The sequence below is a fragment of the Pinus tabuliformis genome, chromosome 4_1, assembly GCF_031772625.1.
Source record: "Pinus tabuliformis cultivar Carrire ecotype Pingquan chromosome 4_1, CPIR1, whole genome shotgun sequence".
NCBI lineage: Eukaryota > Viridiplantae > Streptophyta > Pinopsida > Pinales > Pinaceae > Pinus > Pinus tabuliformis.
Window position 1 is genome coordinate 348,834,480 of NC_142303.1, and position 19,023 is coordinate 348,853,502.

Below are 19,023 nucleotides of genomic sequence, written 5' to 3' on the forward strand. Positions count from 1 at the left end.
GTAGAGGTGCGGAAAAAGCTTTCAGAGTGTGGAAACACAACTTTCTCAAATAATGACATACTCTGGACAAACGAGGTTTAGGTTTCATTGTGTGAAATGTGAAGGTGCAGGGAAAGCTTTCATTATGTGGAGTGTGAAAACAAAATGTTCTTAAATAACAAAAAAACGCAATCCCCACACAAAGAGGCAGGGACTATACGCTATCACCCTTGTTATGTATTGATGTGTATCTACAATCTCAAATTAAAAGAAATCATCTCTAAACATGGAAGAAACAAATAGCATTTTCTAATGTTTAATTTATATAACTAGAGTACCATCTCAAGTTTATAGAGGTTTCATCTAGAAACATGAACAAGGAAGCTTTTGACCAAATCTCAATAATGTGATTAATTGCAAAGACAATTCTTTTATCAATATGGATCAAAAAAGTCTAAGATCTAAGCTTTAATGGTGTTTTACCAAAATACTATTTCTATTATTAATCTTCATATTCGTGTTGTGTTTAATTGTGTCATGTAATTTCTCATAAATTAGTTAGCATATTTTTTTCATTTTCATGTTCTACTTAATTGTGTCATGTAATTGCTCATAAATTAGTTAGCATATTTTGTGTAGATTCATAATTCTATCATCATAATTAGCATTATAAGTTAGTAAGGTAACTTATAATTAAATTAGAAATATGTTGGCCATATAATAATATATTCATTAAGAAATTCCAATAAAAATTAAGCTCATGCATGTAGATCCCCACTTTTCTAGTTTTTATTCATTAGTTTTTTTTTTTTTACATGTTTACCTATAAATTCTCTTGATAGATTTAACATTTCTTTGTTCAGTCTTTGGCTTATTTACTTTGTTTCTCTTGATAGATTAAAACCCACACAATACTAAGCGAGTGAGAAACAAAATTAAAACCCACAACCCCTAACACTACCACAGTCCTTATTAAAGACATAGTATAACCCAAATGTGAACAACATCCTTTCCAGTGTTTGGAACTCTTAAAACCCCTACAACACTATAGAATCACCAAGCCCAAGAACCCATCTAAAAGAAAAATCATAGAAAGGTAACGAACATAAGTTGAATACAAATTGAACAATGTTTCAAATTCAAAGTTGTAGGTCCATTTACCATAGTGGAAGTCAGAGTTTTTTATGGACCTCAAATTTGGGGATGTGAGAGAACTATCTGTCAGGCCAAGCAGTAACTCCTCAAAGCAAAATTGATTTGTATATCATATTCCTTCAGGTGGCCTTTATTATATACATGAGGGAGAGACTGTTCACTTCATCTCCCGATGACTGTTCATATTAATTATTATTTATTTACATTATATTCACCCAATCCCAATTATTAGGTGTCAACATTCCCCCCTTAATCTGAAGGGATGTTGGTGAGTCCAAGCATCATTCTGAATCGTTCAAGCTTTTCTCTTCCAAGTTCTTTGGTGAAGATGTCAGCAATTTGCTCATTAGTGGAACAATGACGGAGATGGATTGTTTTGGCCTCAACATGATGTCGAATCAGATGATATTTGGTATTAATGTGCTTCGTTCGATCATGGAACTTTGGGTTCTTAGCCAAATTTATTGCAGAGGTATTGTCAATAATGAGTGGAGTTGATTGTACTTGTTTTACCTGCAAATCTTCAAGAATTTTCCTGAGCCACACAATTTCTTTTGTTGCTGCAGCTGCTGCCACGTATTTTGCTTCTGTTGTGGAATCTGCTGGAACTGATTGTTTGTGTGATCTCCAGAATACAGCTCCTGATCCAAGACTCATAGCATATCCTAAAGTAGATACCCCAGTTTCTTTGTCTCCATCGAAGTCTGAATTAGAGTATCCAATCAAGCTGAAGTCGTCCACCTATGTATACTTGATTCCAAAGTCTTGAGTTCCCTTCAAGTACCTTAGAACTCTTTTTGCAACAGACCAATGTCCCTCACAAGGCTTTTGCTTAAACCTGGAGAGCATTCCAACAGCAAACGAAATGTTTTTTCTGGTAGTAGTTAGGTATTTGAGACTTCCTACAAGCTGTCTATACTTTGTTGCATCCTCAAATTCCTTACCTTCAATAGATGTGAGCTTTAAGTTTTGTTCCATTGGAGTAGTAAGAGGATTGCATTTTTTCATGCCAAACCTGTTCAACAGATCTCCAATGTATTTCTTTTGAGAAAGAAATATGGACTTCGGATGTTGGGTTACTTCAATACTAAGATAGTAATGAACATAGCCCAAATCAGTCATTTCAAAACTTTTCCCCAATTCCTTTTTTATGGATGCAATGTAGCTTTCATTGTTCCCTGTCATCAAAATATCATCGACATATACCATAAGATATACAATTGTTTTTCCAACTTTCTTGACAAATAAAGTTGCATCATCAAGATCATAATGTTTGAAATTGAGTTTCAGAAGATGATGAGTTAGTTTTTCATACCAGGCTCGCGGTGCTTGTTTGAGGCCATACAAGGACTTCACAAGTTTGCATACTTTATGTTCATGTCCTTTCATAGCAAATCATTCAGCCTGGAACATAAAACATTCTCTTTTAGATCTCCATTCAAGAAAGCAGTTTTTACATCCATTTGATGGACCTTCCAACCATTCTGAGCTGCTGGGGCAAAGAGTGTCCGGATGGTAGCCCATTTTTCTGTGGGGGAAAAAGTCTCCTGATAATCGACCCCTTCCTTCTGTGCAAAACCTTTTGCCACAAGCCTAGCATTGTGCTTGTCAAGTAAGCCATCAACTTTATACTTGTTCTTGTAGACCCACTTGCAGCCAATTGGTTTGTTTCCTAATGGAGGATCAACCAGCTTCCAAGTGCCATTCTTTATGAGGTCATCATACTCCTTTTGCATCGCTTCTTTCCATTCATCATGAGAAGCAGCTTCTTTGAAGGAAGTTGGTTCAAAATCTGTAGACAAGTTCAATTCACAATCATAAGAAACATCCATATAAACAGGTGAATTAGAGTCATCTACATCACCTCCATTTTTCCGGTTTGAGTTTCTAGTTCCTGTCTTTCCAACCTCATCAGGATTAACACTTTCAAGTGTCTTTGTCAGCCACTTTGGGGGACCTTTCTCATATGGTCCAGGGTGCTCCACTGATTGAGTTGGGACTGAATCAAGGTTGAGTCTCCCAATTCTGTCAATCAAATCACTTAAAGCATCACCGTTGTTGGAGTTTCATGCAGGGGAGAGTGCTCTTCAGAAGAAGATTCCACATGTTGATATAGTATAGGAATCCCCCCTTCAAGATGTGGAATCTGATTATCAAATTCTTGAAATGATTTTGCTTTTGTGAATCTATCCAAGCAATCAAGTTGCCGCTCAACAACATTGTCAGTTTTGGATGATTCAAGAAAAATTACATCTCTAGATACAACAAACTTTTTATTTACTTCATCATAGAGACGATATGCTTTGGAGGTGTTTGAATACCCCAGGAAGATACATTTATGACTTCTAGCACAAAGTTTGTTTCTATGTACCTTTGGTATCAAGGCATAACAGGTGGAACCAAAGACCCTGAGATGCTTTACCGAAGGAACATATCCATACCACATTTCATATGGAGTCTTGTTTCTAATAGCATTAGATGGACATCTATTCTTTATATATGCATCACATAGAACAACATCATCCCAAAGCATTATCTTTACATTTTTGAAGAAGAGCATGGATCGTACCATATTTAAGATTGTCCTATTCATTCCTTCAGCTACACCATTCTGTTGGGGACTATAAGGCACAGTTTTTTGATGTTTGATCCCATGTTGGCGAAGATAGTTTTCAAATTCATTTGATGTGTATTCTTTTCCATTATCAGTGGAATCGACCCAATATGAGATTGTGCATCATTTTCAATCCATTTATGAAAGTTATTGAATGTTTGAAAAGCATTAGATTTGTTCTTCAATAAATAAACCCAACACATTCTATTGTAGTCATCAATAAATGTCATCATATATTTGTTTCCATTTGTAGAAGGAACAGGCATTGTACCACATAAATCTGAATGAATGAGTTCAATTTTTCTATGTGCTCTTGAATGTGAATCATGAAAAGACTGTTTGCTATGCTTTCCTAGAATGTAAGCATCACATTACTTAAATTTCCTAGGATTGTAGGAAAACCAGCAACACCATTTTTCATGAACAAGCGGAGGCTATCATAATTCAAATGTCCAAGTCTAGCATGCCATAATAAAATTGATGGAAGTGTACCTTCTTCATGATGAGAATTGTATGAGAAATGTTGTGCATGAGCAGAGGTACCTTGCAGCTTGAGAAGCCTTTCTTCCTCTATTCCCTTCATGACAAGTGAGTGGTCAGATGCTTTTCTTACCTCAAGCTTGCCATCAAACATATGAATGGAGTGACCTTGCTAGCGGATGTGGACCAAGGACAACAAGTTTCTCTTGAGCCGTGGGAGATATAGAACATGATGCAGAAGAAAGTATGGAAGACCAGGCAGTTTAAGCCTGATTGTCCCAAGCCCTGGTGGCTTGATTTTTTATTGGTCTTCAAAGTATACTGCTCCATCAACATTGTCAGTGAATTCTTCAAAAAAATCTTTTCTATGAGTCATGTGGCAAGTTGCTCTTGAATCAAGCAACCAATCATTTTTCCAAGAAGCAAGTGAAGCATTAAATAAATCTTCATTTACTCCAATATTACATTGTGCCACAACATAGTGAGCAGATTCAGGTGCTTTACCTTTGTCTGTATCATCAATTTTACCTTTCTGTTGGTTTCTTTGCTGCTCAATTTTGTCCCATGGTAACTTCCATGTGGAGGCATCATGTGATCCATTTCTTTTGCAGCATATGCAGTGCAAATCTGCCTTTTCTCCTTAAGAGTGTTTGCCCCCCTGCCTCTGAAATATCTTCCTCTTCCTCTTCGACCACCTCTTCCTCTTGAAGAATCTTGAGCAGGATGCTTTTCTTTATGAGAAAGGCACATAGCCTCTTCAGAAGATTCAAGGGCTATCTTCTTTCCAAAAGCTTTCTCTCTTTCAGCAAACTTTTTCACAAGAGAGTCAAAGGTGATATCTTTGAGATTTCCATTTGCTTGCAATGACTCAAGATAATTGGAGTAAGTAGGATAAAGTGCCTTGAGAATACAATGCTAACACCTAATCATCAAGATTGGGTGAATATAATGTAAATAAATAATAAGTAATATGAACTGTCATCGGGAGATGAAGTGAACAGTCTCTCCCTCATGTATATAATAAAGACCACCTGAAGGAATATGATATACGAATCAATTTTTCTTTGAGGAGTTACTGCCTGGCCTGACATGGTATCGAGCCAGCTCCCAAAATTAGTTGTAACTCCCTTCTGCCTACTATGCTTTTTGTCCTCTACCCCTGTGGAGTTTGCGTACTCTCCACTGTCTATTGTGCCCTCTATCCCCTCTATAGTCGCTGCCACTCTGTAGTCACTGCCACTGTCTAACGCATAACCATTCCGCTATTTTTCTTCATAGCTGCTATGTTGAAGAACCCTCTGTTTAAACTAGGACAAAACCAAAACTATTACACCAAATGGTCTCTTGTTGCATGATCCCAAGAGCCATCGTGAGGCTGTAAAATTGAGCTCTGAGAGTATGGTGCGGCTGCTGGGTACATGAGCTCTGTGTGAAGCATTACCTCAGTTAAAGCAAACCTGCGTTAATGATATCAAAGAACACCTGCTTGCATGAATCAGGTTCCATTGTTGGGATGAAAAAGCACTGGTATCTAATCCAAAACAACATTTGTTGAAAAGCATACTTCAGATGTGCGAAAAGGGAAAATTGGAGTTTCTCTAGTGGTAAGATGGAAAAGTATGTCATTCCTAGGGAAACTAGAATGATTTTTGAACTTCTAAAGCAAGTATATGTGCGACCTCACCAATCCTTTAGATGTCAACGACTCTTACACTACTAGGGAGTTATTAAGCCCAAACCTTTAGAGAGAAGATGAATAACAAAAATAAATTGGAACCATAGAAGTAAAATCATATCACAACACTTCATTAACAATATTTGATAAGAATTTTCCACACATGTAGACACATGCACACTAAAGAATGAGGAATAAAAAATAAAAGGATGGTAATCTACTTTATTCATTTAATGTAATCAAGCTAGGATTTACGTTGATAATTTAAGTGAAACATCTTCCCAGATAAATCAAAATATGAGATCAAGCAATTCACCACATGAAGACCAGTTATAGACCACCCACTTGCCTTGAACACCACCTCAACTCATAAACAAGGCCATTTCACAACCACATTCTAGGATCACAAGTCAAACATTAAGTTGATAAATATTACATTCTAATATGATATGATAAAGATTGTAAAGTTGATAGTATATATCCCTACACTAAGGGACATAATAACAAGTTGTAATCATTTCATTTTGTTTTTGTATATAAATCAACACAATGTATATGTGTGAAAGATGTTTATTACTTAGGAATATCTTATTATGTGGATAGGCATATCTATTTTGGAAAAGGGCTTTCAGAATTTTAATTTAATTATCAATAATTATAAGATGGATTGTAGGGATTTAACCTCTGAGTATTCACTCAATAGTGGTAGTCAATATAGTGGGTGGTACTTGATATCACAAATAGTTATGCCCTTTGTGCTTTCAATTAAATTTAAAAATGTTATAAAAACTTTACATTTAAACTAAATTTGCCTTTTTTTTAGTATGTGATATTGATAGATCATGGTATGGCTCATGATCTTATAATAAAATGTATTTAAAAGGGATTGAATCTTGGTGGTTAAGAATAAAAATGATAATGATAATTTAAAATAAAGTTATAATTTAATTAATATATATATATATATATATATATATAATTTTTACAAATATGAGATGTATAATAAAATAATTATTTTTATCTTTATTATAAATTGATGTCTATCTAAACTTACCCGCAATTTAATTCATATAACGAAACTGCAATCTCAAGTTCCATAACTTTCATCTATAAATATGAATAAGAAAATAAAATTCTCATGTTTAATTTATATAACTAACTATCATCTCAATTTTCTAGAGTTTTCATCTATAAACATGAATAAGGAAGTCTCTAATCTAATTTTCATTGTTTTCACTGTTTAGTCTTTGGTTTATTTACTTCTTTTTTTTTCGGTACAAACAACATATTCTTCCTAGATACATGTGGTATGCCCCTGCTTTTGAAAAAATATATAAATTGGCATAACAGTTAAAATTAGCCTTAATATTGATTCACCCTCCCCCTCTCAGTATTAAACATTGTTTCCAGCTTGAACGTTGAACAATAGTTTTGGATATCATGCATACATCTCCCAAGAATATAAGACTAACAAAGTGACGACCAATAAAAAATTCAATGAAAACACATAATGTATGACAACTATTATCATTTTCATTATCGAAGCTTTGTAGCTCTATTTACACTGAAGTTCGAAAGATGTTATATGTATTAATATTTTAATGTTGTACGGAGTGCGGAGATGTGGAAAATGCTTTCTTTGTGCTTCTTCTGCACCTATACAAGACCACAGAAATCTACATAGTGTTCGGGAACCTCCGCACTTTGCACAATGAAAGCTTCTTTTGCACCTTGGTGTTTTCCTTGCTTCCATTTAATCAAATTGCTTAATATGAATTTTAGATGTTAATACTTTGACTAACCACAGTCACTATTCTACACTACAAGTTTTCATAATGGTAAATAAAAAATCCAATGAAAACACATAATGTACAACAAATTTTATTATTGTGATTATCAAATTACAAATTTTAATTTTAAGCAAAATGAAAGCTTCATCCCCACCTCATCACTTCGTACAATGGAAACATTCAGCCAATATAAAAATTTGTGATAAGTTCTTCGGAATCTGTGGTTAAATTTAAGCATTGCTTTCTTCATCCAAAAGGCTTAAAGCCTCGAACCTATATAAAATTGTCTACAATTTATTTTTTTACCTTTGATGTTGTTATTAAATTTATGCATTTTTAAACCTATTTTTGTTCATTTTCTATGTCTTTTTTGATGGAATACAATTAAAAAAAGATCATATTCAGTATAACATTGATAGATTATGCAGAGTGAATTTTGGAAACTGTTGTAATGATTGTAAAGTGTGTATATTTCAGGGTTTGGATTTTATTGTGCAACTCATGGAGGCACAAAAGAAGCTTTCATTTTCCTTCTTTTGCACATGCGCATTTGTGCCTTTTCACAATCTACACGTTGAAAGCTTCTTCCAGTCCTTGGAGTGAAATTGAGATATTAATTTTGTGGGACTTAAATTTCCAAGTATGAACTTACACCTTTTCTCCATTTAATCCAGATGCTTAATATGAATTTTAGATGTTAATAGTATGAGTAAGTCAGAATTAATCTTTTTAATACTAGGTCAGAAGTCCTCTACACTGCAGTTAGTATTTGTCACTGGATTATCGAATTATATGTTTTTACTTTTTATTTTTAATTGATTTAATTTCACCGAGTTAAGCTTTTAAAATTTTAGTGTGCGAAATAAAGGATTTGTAGAAAAGGCATATGTGTAGGGAGAAGTAGGTGCAGAAAAAGAAGAAGGACTTCATGCAATGTAAGCGTTTGGCGCACCTTCACACTCTGAATAATGAAATCTTCCTTTGCATCTCAAAGTGAATTTGGAGAAAATGCTATTCTGATTGCAAAGTGTTCATATCTTAGGTTTTGGCTTTCATTCTACTCTTTCTGCACCAGTGTGCTCTTGCATTTCCGCAGTCCACACAATGAAAGCTTCTTCCACTCCTTATAGTGAGATTGATATATTAATTTTGTGGGACTTAAATTTCTATTTATGTACTTGCTCCTCACTTGCATTTAATCCAATTGTTTAATATGAATTGTAGATGTTAATAGTATGACTAAGCCTTAATTATCTTTTTAATGTTGGGTGTGGAAACTATGTTTGACAACTTTGATCTGTCACTCGATTGTCGAATTATATGTTTTAATATTTTGCTTTTAATTGAGTTAATTTCATTGTGTGGAGTGCGGAGGAAGCACAATGAGAGCTTGAGAGCTTCATCTGCAGTCCACACTATGCACAATAAAAACTTCCTCTCCACCTCAGCACTTCGTACAATGAAAGCATTGGTCATAGTTCCACACTTCAGGCAATGTTAAATTCTCAAAATGAAATTGATATATTAATTTTGTAGGACTTAAATTTCAACACATGAACTTGTTCTTCACCTCCATTTAATCTAGTTTCTTAATATGAATTTTAGATGTTAATAGTAGGACTAAGCCTTATTTAATTAAACTTGCTCCTCACCTCCATTTAATACAGTTGCTTAACATGAATTTTAGATACTAATAGTACGACTAAACCTTAATTAATTTTTTAATACTAGTTGTGGACGTTGATGATCTAATGAGTGATTTTCAAAACTATGTTTGACTTTTATCTTTTATTTTTAATTCAGTTAATTTTATTCAGCGGAGTGCAAGACAAGCACAATGCAAAGGTGTGAAATGCAAAGGTGCATAAAAAGATTTCAAAGTGTGGAAACACAACGTTCTCAAATAACGACACACTATGCACAAACGAGGTTTAACTTCCATTGTGTGAAATGTGGAGGTGCAGGGAAAGCCTTCATTATGTGGAGCGCGAAAACACAACGTTCTTAAATAACAAAAAAATGTGGTCCCCACACAGAGGCAGGGACTATAAGCTATCACCCTTGTTATATATTGATGTGTATCTAACAATCACAAGTTTCTAAATTTTTCATATCTAAACTTGAAAAAATAATAGCTTTTACTAATGTTTAATTTATATAACTAGAGTACCATCTCAAGTTTCTAGAGTTTTCATCTAGAAACATGAACAAGGAAGCTTTTGACCAAATCTCAATAATGTGATTAATCCGAAAGACAATCATTTTATCAATATGGATCACAAAAGTCTAAGATCTAAGTTTTTATGGTGTTTTACCAAAATCTTATTTCTTATTAATTTGTGTGTTAGTGTTGTGTTTAACTTTGTCATGTAATTGCTCATAAATTAGTTAGCAGATTTTGTTCTTGTTGGTGCTCTCTTTAAGTGTTTCATGTAATTGCTCATAAATTAGTTAGCAGATTTTTTGTTTGTAAGTTATCATAATTAGGACAGCAAATTATTAGATGTAGTTAGTATTACAGTGAGTCATCAGAATTATGACAACAAATTATTAGATGTAATTACTATTAAAGTAAGTTATCAGAATTAGGGCAACAAATTATTAGATATAGTTAGTATCCAAATGAATTATCAAAATTAAGACAGCAAATTATTAGATGTATTCAAAATTATTATTTAGCCAATAGTTAGAGGCAATAGATTCATAATCCTGTTATTATCTTAATTAACCTTAGAAACGTAATTAAATTAAAAATATATTGATTATATAATAATATATTGATTTCTTATAAGAGATTTCAATAATAATAAAAATTGAGCTCATTCAATTAGATCCCCACTTATCTAAATTTTGTCCTTTTTTTTTCATGTTTTCTCATAAATGCTAGTGATATATGTTGCCATATAAATGCTCGGGATAGATTTAACATTTCGCTGTTCAGTCTTCGGTTTATTTTCTTTGTTGTTCCGTACGAACAGCACATTCTTTCCACATACCTTTTAACATTTTTATTTTAGACTTGAGGAAACGTGCATCTTACGTCTTGACATGGACTTTTCATATTCTGCTTATTTCTACGCTCCCAAAAGTCATATACATCGTCTTAGATTAATAGTGTGGATGAGATTACCAGTATTTATAGTTCAAATAGTGTAGCTGCAATCCCATTATCCCAGACTCCAGTCATATCTATGACTTGAAGGGCGTATTGGTTATCGTGTCAGACTTCACCTTGCCGTTAATTTTCCATGAGTATTATCAATAAACATTGTCTTCGTGCCGTGTGATGGCATCTGTTACCCCTCCTCTACGGTATGACCATTGATTAATGGGCCACTGACAAAGCCACTCCTATTTCCAACCCCATAAAAATATTGTCACTCCTATTTCCAACCCCATTATTGTCACTCCTATTTCCAATCCCATTAAAAAATCAACTCTATTATTGTCACTCCTATTTCCAACCCCATTAAAAAATCATATAGATAGAAAAGTAAACGCTGCGTGAGATAAAAGGCTAAAGGAATTACTTTTCTATGAGGTTGGAAATAGGAGTTTCCTGAAATATATATTCGGATACTAAATTAAATTATTCTGTTTCACTTATAATCTTTTGTGTTCCCAACGCTTATGCGATGCCTATCATTTCGTTTTGTCCTCATGGAATTATCTGTTCATCTCAACGCCTTCTTCCTTGCCTGCCTCAATACCTCTTCTCCCTTATCGTTACCTCTCTATTCCTCTGCTCCTTAAGCTTTGACGCGCAATATCAGTATTGTCAAAATAACAATAAATGCGGAAATAAGGAGATACAGTACCCTTTTGGTGTAGGAAATCGTGGATGCGGCGTCCCTAGCTTACAGATCAACTGTGTGCAGAACTCAACTTCTGTTATCCCGATTCGTGGCAGGAATTACAGAGTACTAGCGCTTATCCCTCCTGCTACACTACTTATTAGCAGAGGTCAGGATTGTCAATTTTTGAAGAATCATAGCATTAATGATCCAATACAGTCTTCAGAATTTTCAGACACAGTCTTCACATTAAAGGCTGCAGAGAACCTGACTCTATACGTCTACAAATGTAAGGAACATGATCAACTACATCTCCGGAAATGTAATGCTACTGTCTATTACTCGTACGAGAAGGGCAATTTGACTTCGAGGTGTTCTGTGGAACAACCACCAGTGTATGGGGCATTAATACAAGCAGCTTCAGTTCCCACAGATGATAAGAGCTGTAGCTCATGTGCAGCAAGTCATGGAATATGCGGTTACAACGCTTCGGTTTCAACTGAGACTCCTCCGTTCCTTTGCTATTGCAACGATGGACCCCGTACTGACAAATGCCCCCGCCATGGTATGCTTTATCTTAAATTCCAGCAAAACCACTTGGAACCGCTAGTTTAGTTAAGGTGTTATGAATTTAATGTTTGGGACCAAAGAAATGGGGTTGTTATAGGTAACACTATATGGCTCATCTTCATTCACATTAATATCAATAGGTGTATATTCTGAAGTGAAAGCAATCTTATTAGATGTAGATATGAATACTTCCTTTTATTCCTGATACACGTTACGGTTGTCTTACAGGTCCTCGAAAGAAAGGCATTATAATACTAGGTGAATTTATTATTTCTTCCTCCTATGTTTCTCCGTTTTATCGCTACCGTGAATTGGTTTCTGTTATTCCCCTAGGGGTTTGCCGATAATTGCATTGAGAGATCAGTCTCTTCATTCCACCGCAGGTTGCTTCATTGGAGGAGCTGCTCTTACAGCGGGACTGTTCATGGCATATTATCTAAACAAAAGAAAACCTCCTCCTGATGGCGTTCTTCCTAGAGATTTGAGTGAGCTCGAAATGGGCAATTTACCAATATTCTCTTACGAAGAACTTCGTCAGACTACAAATTGCTTCCACAAGGAGAACGAACTTGGCGTTGGAGGGTTCGGGTCGGTCTATCTGGGTAAACTTTGGGGCGGAAGACTTGTGGCCGTAAAGAGACTTTATCAGGATAACTCTAGGAGACTGGAGCAGTTCATCCACGAGGTGAAGATATTTTCGACGTTGAACCATCCACATGTCGTTCGTCTTTATGGCTGCACTCCTCTAGACAGTCCAGAGCTGCTGCTTGTATACGAATTTGTCTCAAATGGCACCCTGGCCGATCATCTTCATGGCGATCGCAAAAATCCCAAGGGATTGCCATGGAATACTCGTTTGAAGATTGCTATTCAAACTGCCGAGACGCTGGCTTTCCTTCACGCCCTTGATCCGCCTATATTACACAGAGATGTGAAAACCTCTAATATTCTCCTGGACGAGAATTCAGATATCAAATTGTGCGATTTTGGGCTTTGCAGGGTTGTGCCTGTAGATGCCTCACATGTCACTACGATCCCACAAGGCACACCAGGATATGTTGACCCAGAGTACTATCAATGCTATCATCTGACGGAGAAATCCGATGTCTACAGCTTCGGGGTTGTTTTGCTGGAGATTATCTCTGCCAAACTAGCAATGGACATAAATCGGAAGAGAGGAGAAATCAACCTTGCTAACTTGGCTATAACGAAGATTCAGGAAGGAGCTTTGGATGAACTAATCGATCCACAGCTAGAAATTGAAGTAAATCAAGAGGTGAGAATAATGGTAAGCGCAGTTGCAGAGCTGGCCTTCAGATGCGTGGCGTCAGAGAGGGATGACCGGCCGGATATGGAGGAAGTTGTTGATCAGCTTGAGGAAATTCGGCGTTCTTGTGGTACAGATCCACAACATCAGTTTGAGTCCTTTTCTAACATGAAGGAGCCAAACATAACGCCATTGCTTCCCGTCTCTGTGCAAGACACGTGACCGAAGATAAGCTCCACTCCCAACATGATCAGTGCATAAATTTTCTTCTCAGTAGAGTATAAATCTGCAACATTCTCTTTGCTTAAAATTCAAGCATAAGGATATAACTCCCAGATTTAATAATCGCACTTAATTATGATTGGTTTTGTATTTCATAATGTATTTTCGATTTTTGGTATATAAAATTGAAAAAAAAACAAACATTTTACATCTGGATTTATTTTTTTCTCATTAAAACAATGAAAAATGAAATAGCCCAACTTTTTCCAATAAAAACTGAAGTTCTTTCTTTTAATGTTTAATCCGTTCTGTATTTTGTAAACCTTTTCAAATAAAACTATTTTTTCTTTTTTATTTTTATTTTTTTATTTATGTTTTATCATGTAATGTTTCCTTTCGTATCTTGTAAACCTTTTGAAATAATTTTTTTTTTTAATGTTTTATCCCGGGTGTATTTTGTAATGTTTAATAGCTTTTAGCATGGCTGTCAGGTAGACAGGTTATATCGTAATGGACCACTAATCTGGAAGTTTATGCGAATTTTGTTTTATTTTAAGTTATACATATAATTATCTTTCATTTATTTTAAAATTAATTTTTTTAACTATAATTTTAAAGTAATAGAATTTTAAGATAATTAAAAAAAAATACTCTCAAGATTATTTGAAATTACCTTAATGGTCAACATCGACAAAGTTATGTTCAATATATGAAATGTTGACCCATTACATGGGACCCTGATGACAGCTCCGGCCGTTCTATTTTCACAACCATCTTTGAATTAAGCAAAAGGAGGTCTTGCAATGAAACGTATAATTACGGACTATGGTAATATTGGATTTGTTGACTCAAGGTATTGGTGTTATTCTTTTAAAGAGATTATTAAAGATATTATGTTAAAGAATATTTAAGAGAGAGGTTTTTTCGGATATTGCTTGTGTGAAAATATTTGTGGCGTTTTAATCTTTTATTTTGGGAAGAGAATTGATTTTCTTAGTTTTTATAGTCCAATCAAACTGTTTAGCAAATATATTAAACAATTTTATTTATAAATTAGTTGAAGGTGTGTTGATTTATACTGAAAGAAATAAATAAATTATTTTAATGTTTAAGAGGTTAAAGATAGTGTATGGGACAGATTGCTTCTTCATTTGATTGTTGTATTCGGCCCTTTTCGTGTGAAGCCTCACAATACATGCTCTCAGCGTCTCGACAAACCCCTCGTTGAATAGATTATCCCAATAGCTAGCTACTAGAATATCTGCATAATTTTCCATGTTGTCTTTGAAAGCCTCACATTCTAATATGAAATGTTTTTATGTTTCCACTTTTCCGGAAGAACAAAAAATACATACTCCTTCCTCCCACACTTCTTTTGCCCTTTTCTAGCGCCCTGTTGCACAATGGAGTTGATGACAATTAGTCCTTAATTGAGAAATAAGAATTTTGGCTCTCCAAGAAATATTGGCCTCTATGTACGCATTTTGTTGATGATTATGAGTGGGATTAAACACTTCAATATGATTATTAAGCTAAAACTAACACGAAAAAATATGTGGGTGAGTGAGGATTGAGTGGAAAAAAGTTGAGATCAATTTTTAATATTGGAGGGAATGCCATAAGACTCTATGATATTTCCATAATGAATTTGTTTTGCAGATGAATTAGATCATTTTCTAGGTACTTTGAAGGTGGTTCCTATAAGGAATAGTGTTAACAATAAAGGAGGAGGAGTTTATCGATTTGGTTAAGAGACTTTGGAGACCATATGACAAGATGGTGGTGGAGTTAGATTAGCTGCTTTATAGTGTTAAGATAATTTGAAAAGAATTAAAAGGAAAATTAATATTTGATATTATGCAAAAACAAAAAAGATGGGCATAATTTAGTAGATGTGAAAGAATCTTTAGCTAGAATCTATGAATCACATGGAGTGGGATTTTTGTTCAAACAAACTAAATTAGAAATTCCGAATTTGGAAAAAAAGCAGTAATTTATGAGACAAAATGTCTACTTGGAGGCTAAAAGCTAGGATTCCTTAGTTGGAAAATTGTGATGAGAACTTTGATTATTTTTATCAACCTACGAAGGGAAGGAGAGATATTAATACTATGTAAGATTTTGAAGTTAGATGGGGGGATTTAATTGAATTTGAAGAATTGGCTACTATAGGGGTGGAACATTTTCACAATATTTTTAATGTGAGAAGAGGATTTCAATTGCAAAGGTTATCAGACTGACACAATACTTCACTACTTTCATCTTCAAAGAGGATATAATGCCATTGATTGAAGAGGTCTCTAGAGGAATTAAAAGCCACTCTTTGTAATTTTTAGAAGGATAAAATTCCAAGTCGAGACAATTTAACTATGGATTTCTCTATGTATTTTCTAGAATTATTTGAAATTAATTTGCTTCTAGTGGTAGAAGATACAAGGTTGCATGGAAGAATGTTCACAATGCTCTTATTCGAAAATCAAATAATCCATCCTCATTTGAGGATATTTGTCTGATATATTTGTGCAATAATATGTATAAGATAGAGGAAAAGGTTTTAGCAAATAGGTGACAAACTTCTATTCAAGACAATTTGTTTTCCTAGCTAGTCCGTATATTCATGAAGTTATTTCGGTTTCTCAAAGCGACATTCACATCATAAGATTACGGCATTTAAAGGCTATGGTGTTAAAACTTGATTTATCAAAGGCTTATGACAAGGCCAATTGGATTTACCTATGGTTAGGGAGGAAACAATTTGGATTTGAGGTATCTTTAATTAATGATATGAAAATGGAGGAGGAGGTTAATTTCCTCTTCCTAAAAGAAGGGATCTTTCTCTAGCGCTTTGCAAGGAAAAATGGGTCTTAACACAAAACGGGTTTTCCAAAAGGTCTCTTCAAGTTATGAGTTAGTTTTTACATCTAAACTTAAGCATAAGCAACACAACATCACATAACTCATACGAGAATTCATGAAGAGTAGAACAAAGGATTTGGTGACAGAGTTCACCCCTCCTGGGTTATATCTTCGAGCTTGCCAGCATAGCTAGAATGCTCCATATATTGACTGGAAAATGAGTACACAAAATTTTATTGATAAAAAATGTGGTTATTTCCCCTTCAGGGAAATATTCTCCTACAAACAACTCTCACATAAACATCATGACAACCTACATTCAGCCTTGAAAGCATCAACAATACAAGCTGTCTCCTACAAAGACCTCGTACCCCATCAGAAAATAAGCATACATGAGCATATAAGCACTTCAATTCCACATTGAAGGATAAATATAAAACTTTCCTCAACCAGACATAGTGAGAAAATAACAAATGAGATGAACACTGTAAGTAAAAACTACTGGAGTAAACATTTGAAGGTAAGAAAACCCCTACAAGGCCTTATCCATTCTCAAACACCTTCAATAACTCCTCCAAAACACTGATTGATCCATAAACCCATAAACTTGAAGCTGCAAAAGCTTCCTTTAGATGTGCTCAAATCATAAAATAGAGGTCACCATTAGATCCAAAATGACCACAAACCCCTATGTAAACTCTTCTTGAGCTCCAAAAGGATAAATAATCACAAGGATATGGCTCTACAAGCTCTCCATGTAGTTTTTATTGTTATCTGTCCTAAAAATCGGACCAAGAGTTTAATTGTCCTAAAATTCCACCTTGTTTTCTGCTACGAAGGCGAAAAATTCGCCCCCCGAAGGTGCAATTTTTTGGATACTTAAATTGCCCAATAAACCTAGTGTGAAATAATCTAGCCACATGGGCCATGCGACTGGGGGTCGAGGCTAATTGCCCACCCCCATCGGAGTAGCTCCCTAACATTACATCGGTGGTTACCCACAGGACCAGGGAAATTCCTTAACTCCTGCACACTCCAATTTAGAACCTACAGTGATCCACCATTGTTTGATGGGATAGTCATAGGACTTGGGGCTAGGGCCTAGAGCCCCGCCCCCCTCTGTTTGCACCAATGCCTAGTATTGTGGGCTCGTATATGGAAATGCTCTAGGGCCTTTATCCCACCCCCCATGCATCGACTTCTACATCCATAAAATAGGGTCTGGTGTAATACATGTGGCCTTGGGTTAGGGTTAGGCCCAAGCTCTCAGTCGCTACTCCTGTTGAGGTTCTATGTGGTGCTGGTGATGAGGGCCAAGGCTATTAGAGTTGATTATCTTTCCTAGTTTCCTTGCAATACACCTTAATTCAACTTCCTTTCCTTCCCAACAAAATTTCAAGAAAAATGCTTGAAAATTAAAAGCTATCGTACCCAAAGATTGTAACCATTAGACTCCTAGTTCAACATCATCACCACCCATTAGAATGGAAAGAATTGGACTATTCAATTCATATTCTCCCATCGATAGCTTGATATTATGGCACTTTCCAGAGAAATTGATGGTTCCTCCATTTGCGATCATCACTTGACAATTTGGTGTTGGATATAGGAAGCAATTTAATTCCTTTGCTATCTTACAATGAATAAAATTATGGGTACCACCTGAATCAATCAACACTATTACCTTTTTCTTCTTGATATGTCCTTCTATCTTGAGATTCTAAGGAGTGGTAATTCCTGCCAATGCAGTACAAGATATGGTCGGATTCATTTCTTCTTTCGTTGGGGTTGATTCCCAGTGTATAACCTCCTCTTTTGATGTTTCTTTCTCCCTTTTCTTCCTCCTCTTCAAAATCTATGTAAAATAATTTCTTCTTAGCACACTTATGACCTTTACTGTATTTTCTATCACAACTGTAACAAAGCCCTTTTTCTCTTTTTTCCTCCAATTTTTGTGGTGTCAACCTTGTAAATTGTGGAAGACTAGTACCAGTAACACTACCATCTTTATCGTTATGATTGGTAGTCTTCCTTATTGCCATAATTTTTCTTTCAACTTTTCTTGCCACCCTGAATGCCCTCTCCAATGAATCAGGTTCCCAAAGGCAAACCTCATGTTGGATTTTATGTTTCACAGTCCCTATGAAGACATCAATCCTATGCTTCTCTGGAATATCGGTTACCCTAATATTCAATTTTTGGAAGTCTTCAATGTGCTCCGCCATTGAACCCTTTTGTTTGATATTTATCAATTGGCTAAAGAAGGTGTTGCTCTTTGTATCTTCATAATGTGCTATCATTTCCTCCGTAAAAATTGATCAGGTGACAAGTGGTTTACGAGAACAAAGCCATCTATACCATATAAATTGATTTTGTTCTAAATATAAATATGCAATACGTACCTTTTGTGAGGGTTGCACATCCTGTAGATCAAAATATTACTCCATCTCTAGTATATAAGTTACAGGATCCTTGTCATCAAACTTCCTCATCTCTATATTTGAAATGTGGTGGTTCTTAAACCCCATATGGGAATCTCTAAAATCGTGATTGATATTTATTTTATCTTCATCATGATTTTCATGGATTTCCTTATCACCAATGAGACGCCTTTCTTCTAG

General features: G+C 35.1%; 1 protein-coding gene across 1 annotated transcript; it reads left to right on the forward strand.

The window, feature by feature from the left end:
• Positions 1-11,262: 11,262 nt before the first annotated feature.
• Positions 11,263-13,738, forward strand: LOC149175710 (LEAF RUST 10 DISEASE-RESISTANCE LOCUS RECEPTOR-LIKE PROTEIN KINASE-like 1.2). Its single transcript, XM_089422937.1, has 3 exons — positions 11,263-12,052; positions 12,286-12,315; positions 12,441-13,738. Exons 1-3 carry the CDS (start codon positions 11,329-11,331, stop codon positions 13,544-13,546), a joined length of 1,860 nt encoding a protein of 619 aa, XP_089279063.1. The 5' UTR covers positions 11,263-11,328; the 3' UTR covers positions 13,547-13,738.
• The last annotated feature ends 5,285 nt before the right edge of the window (positions 13,739-19,023 follow it).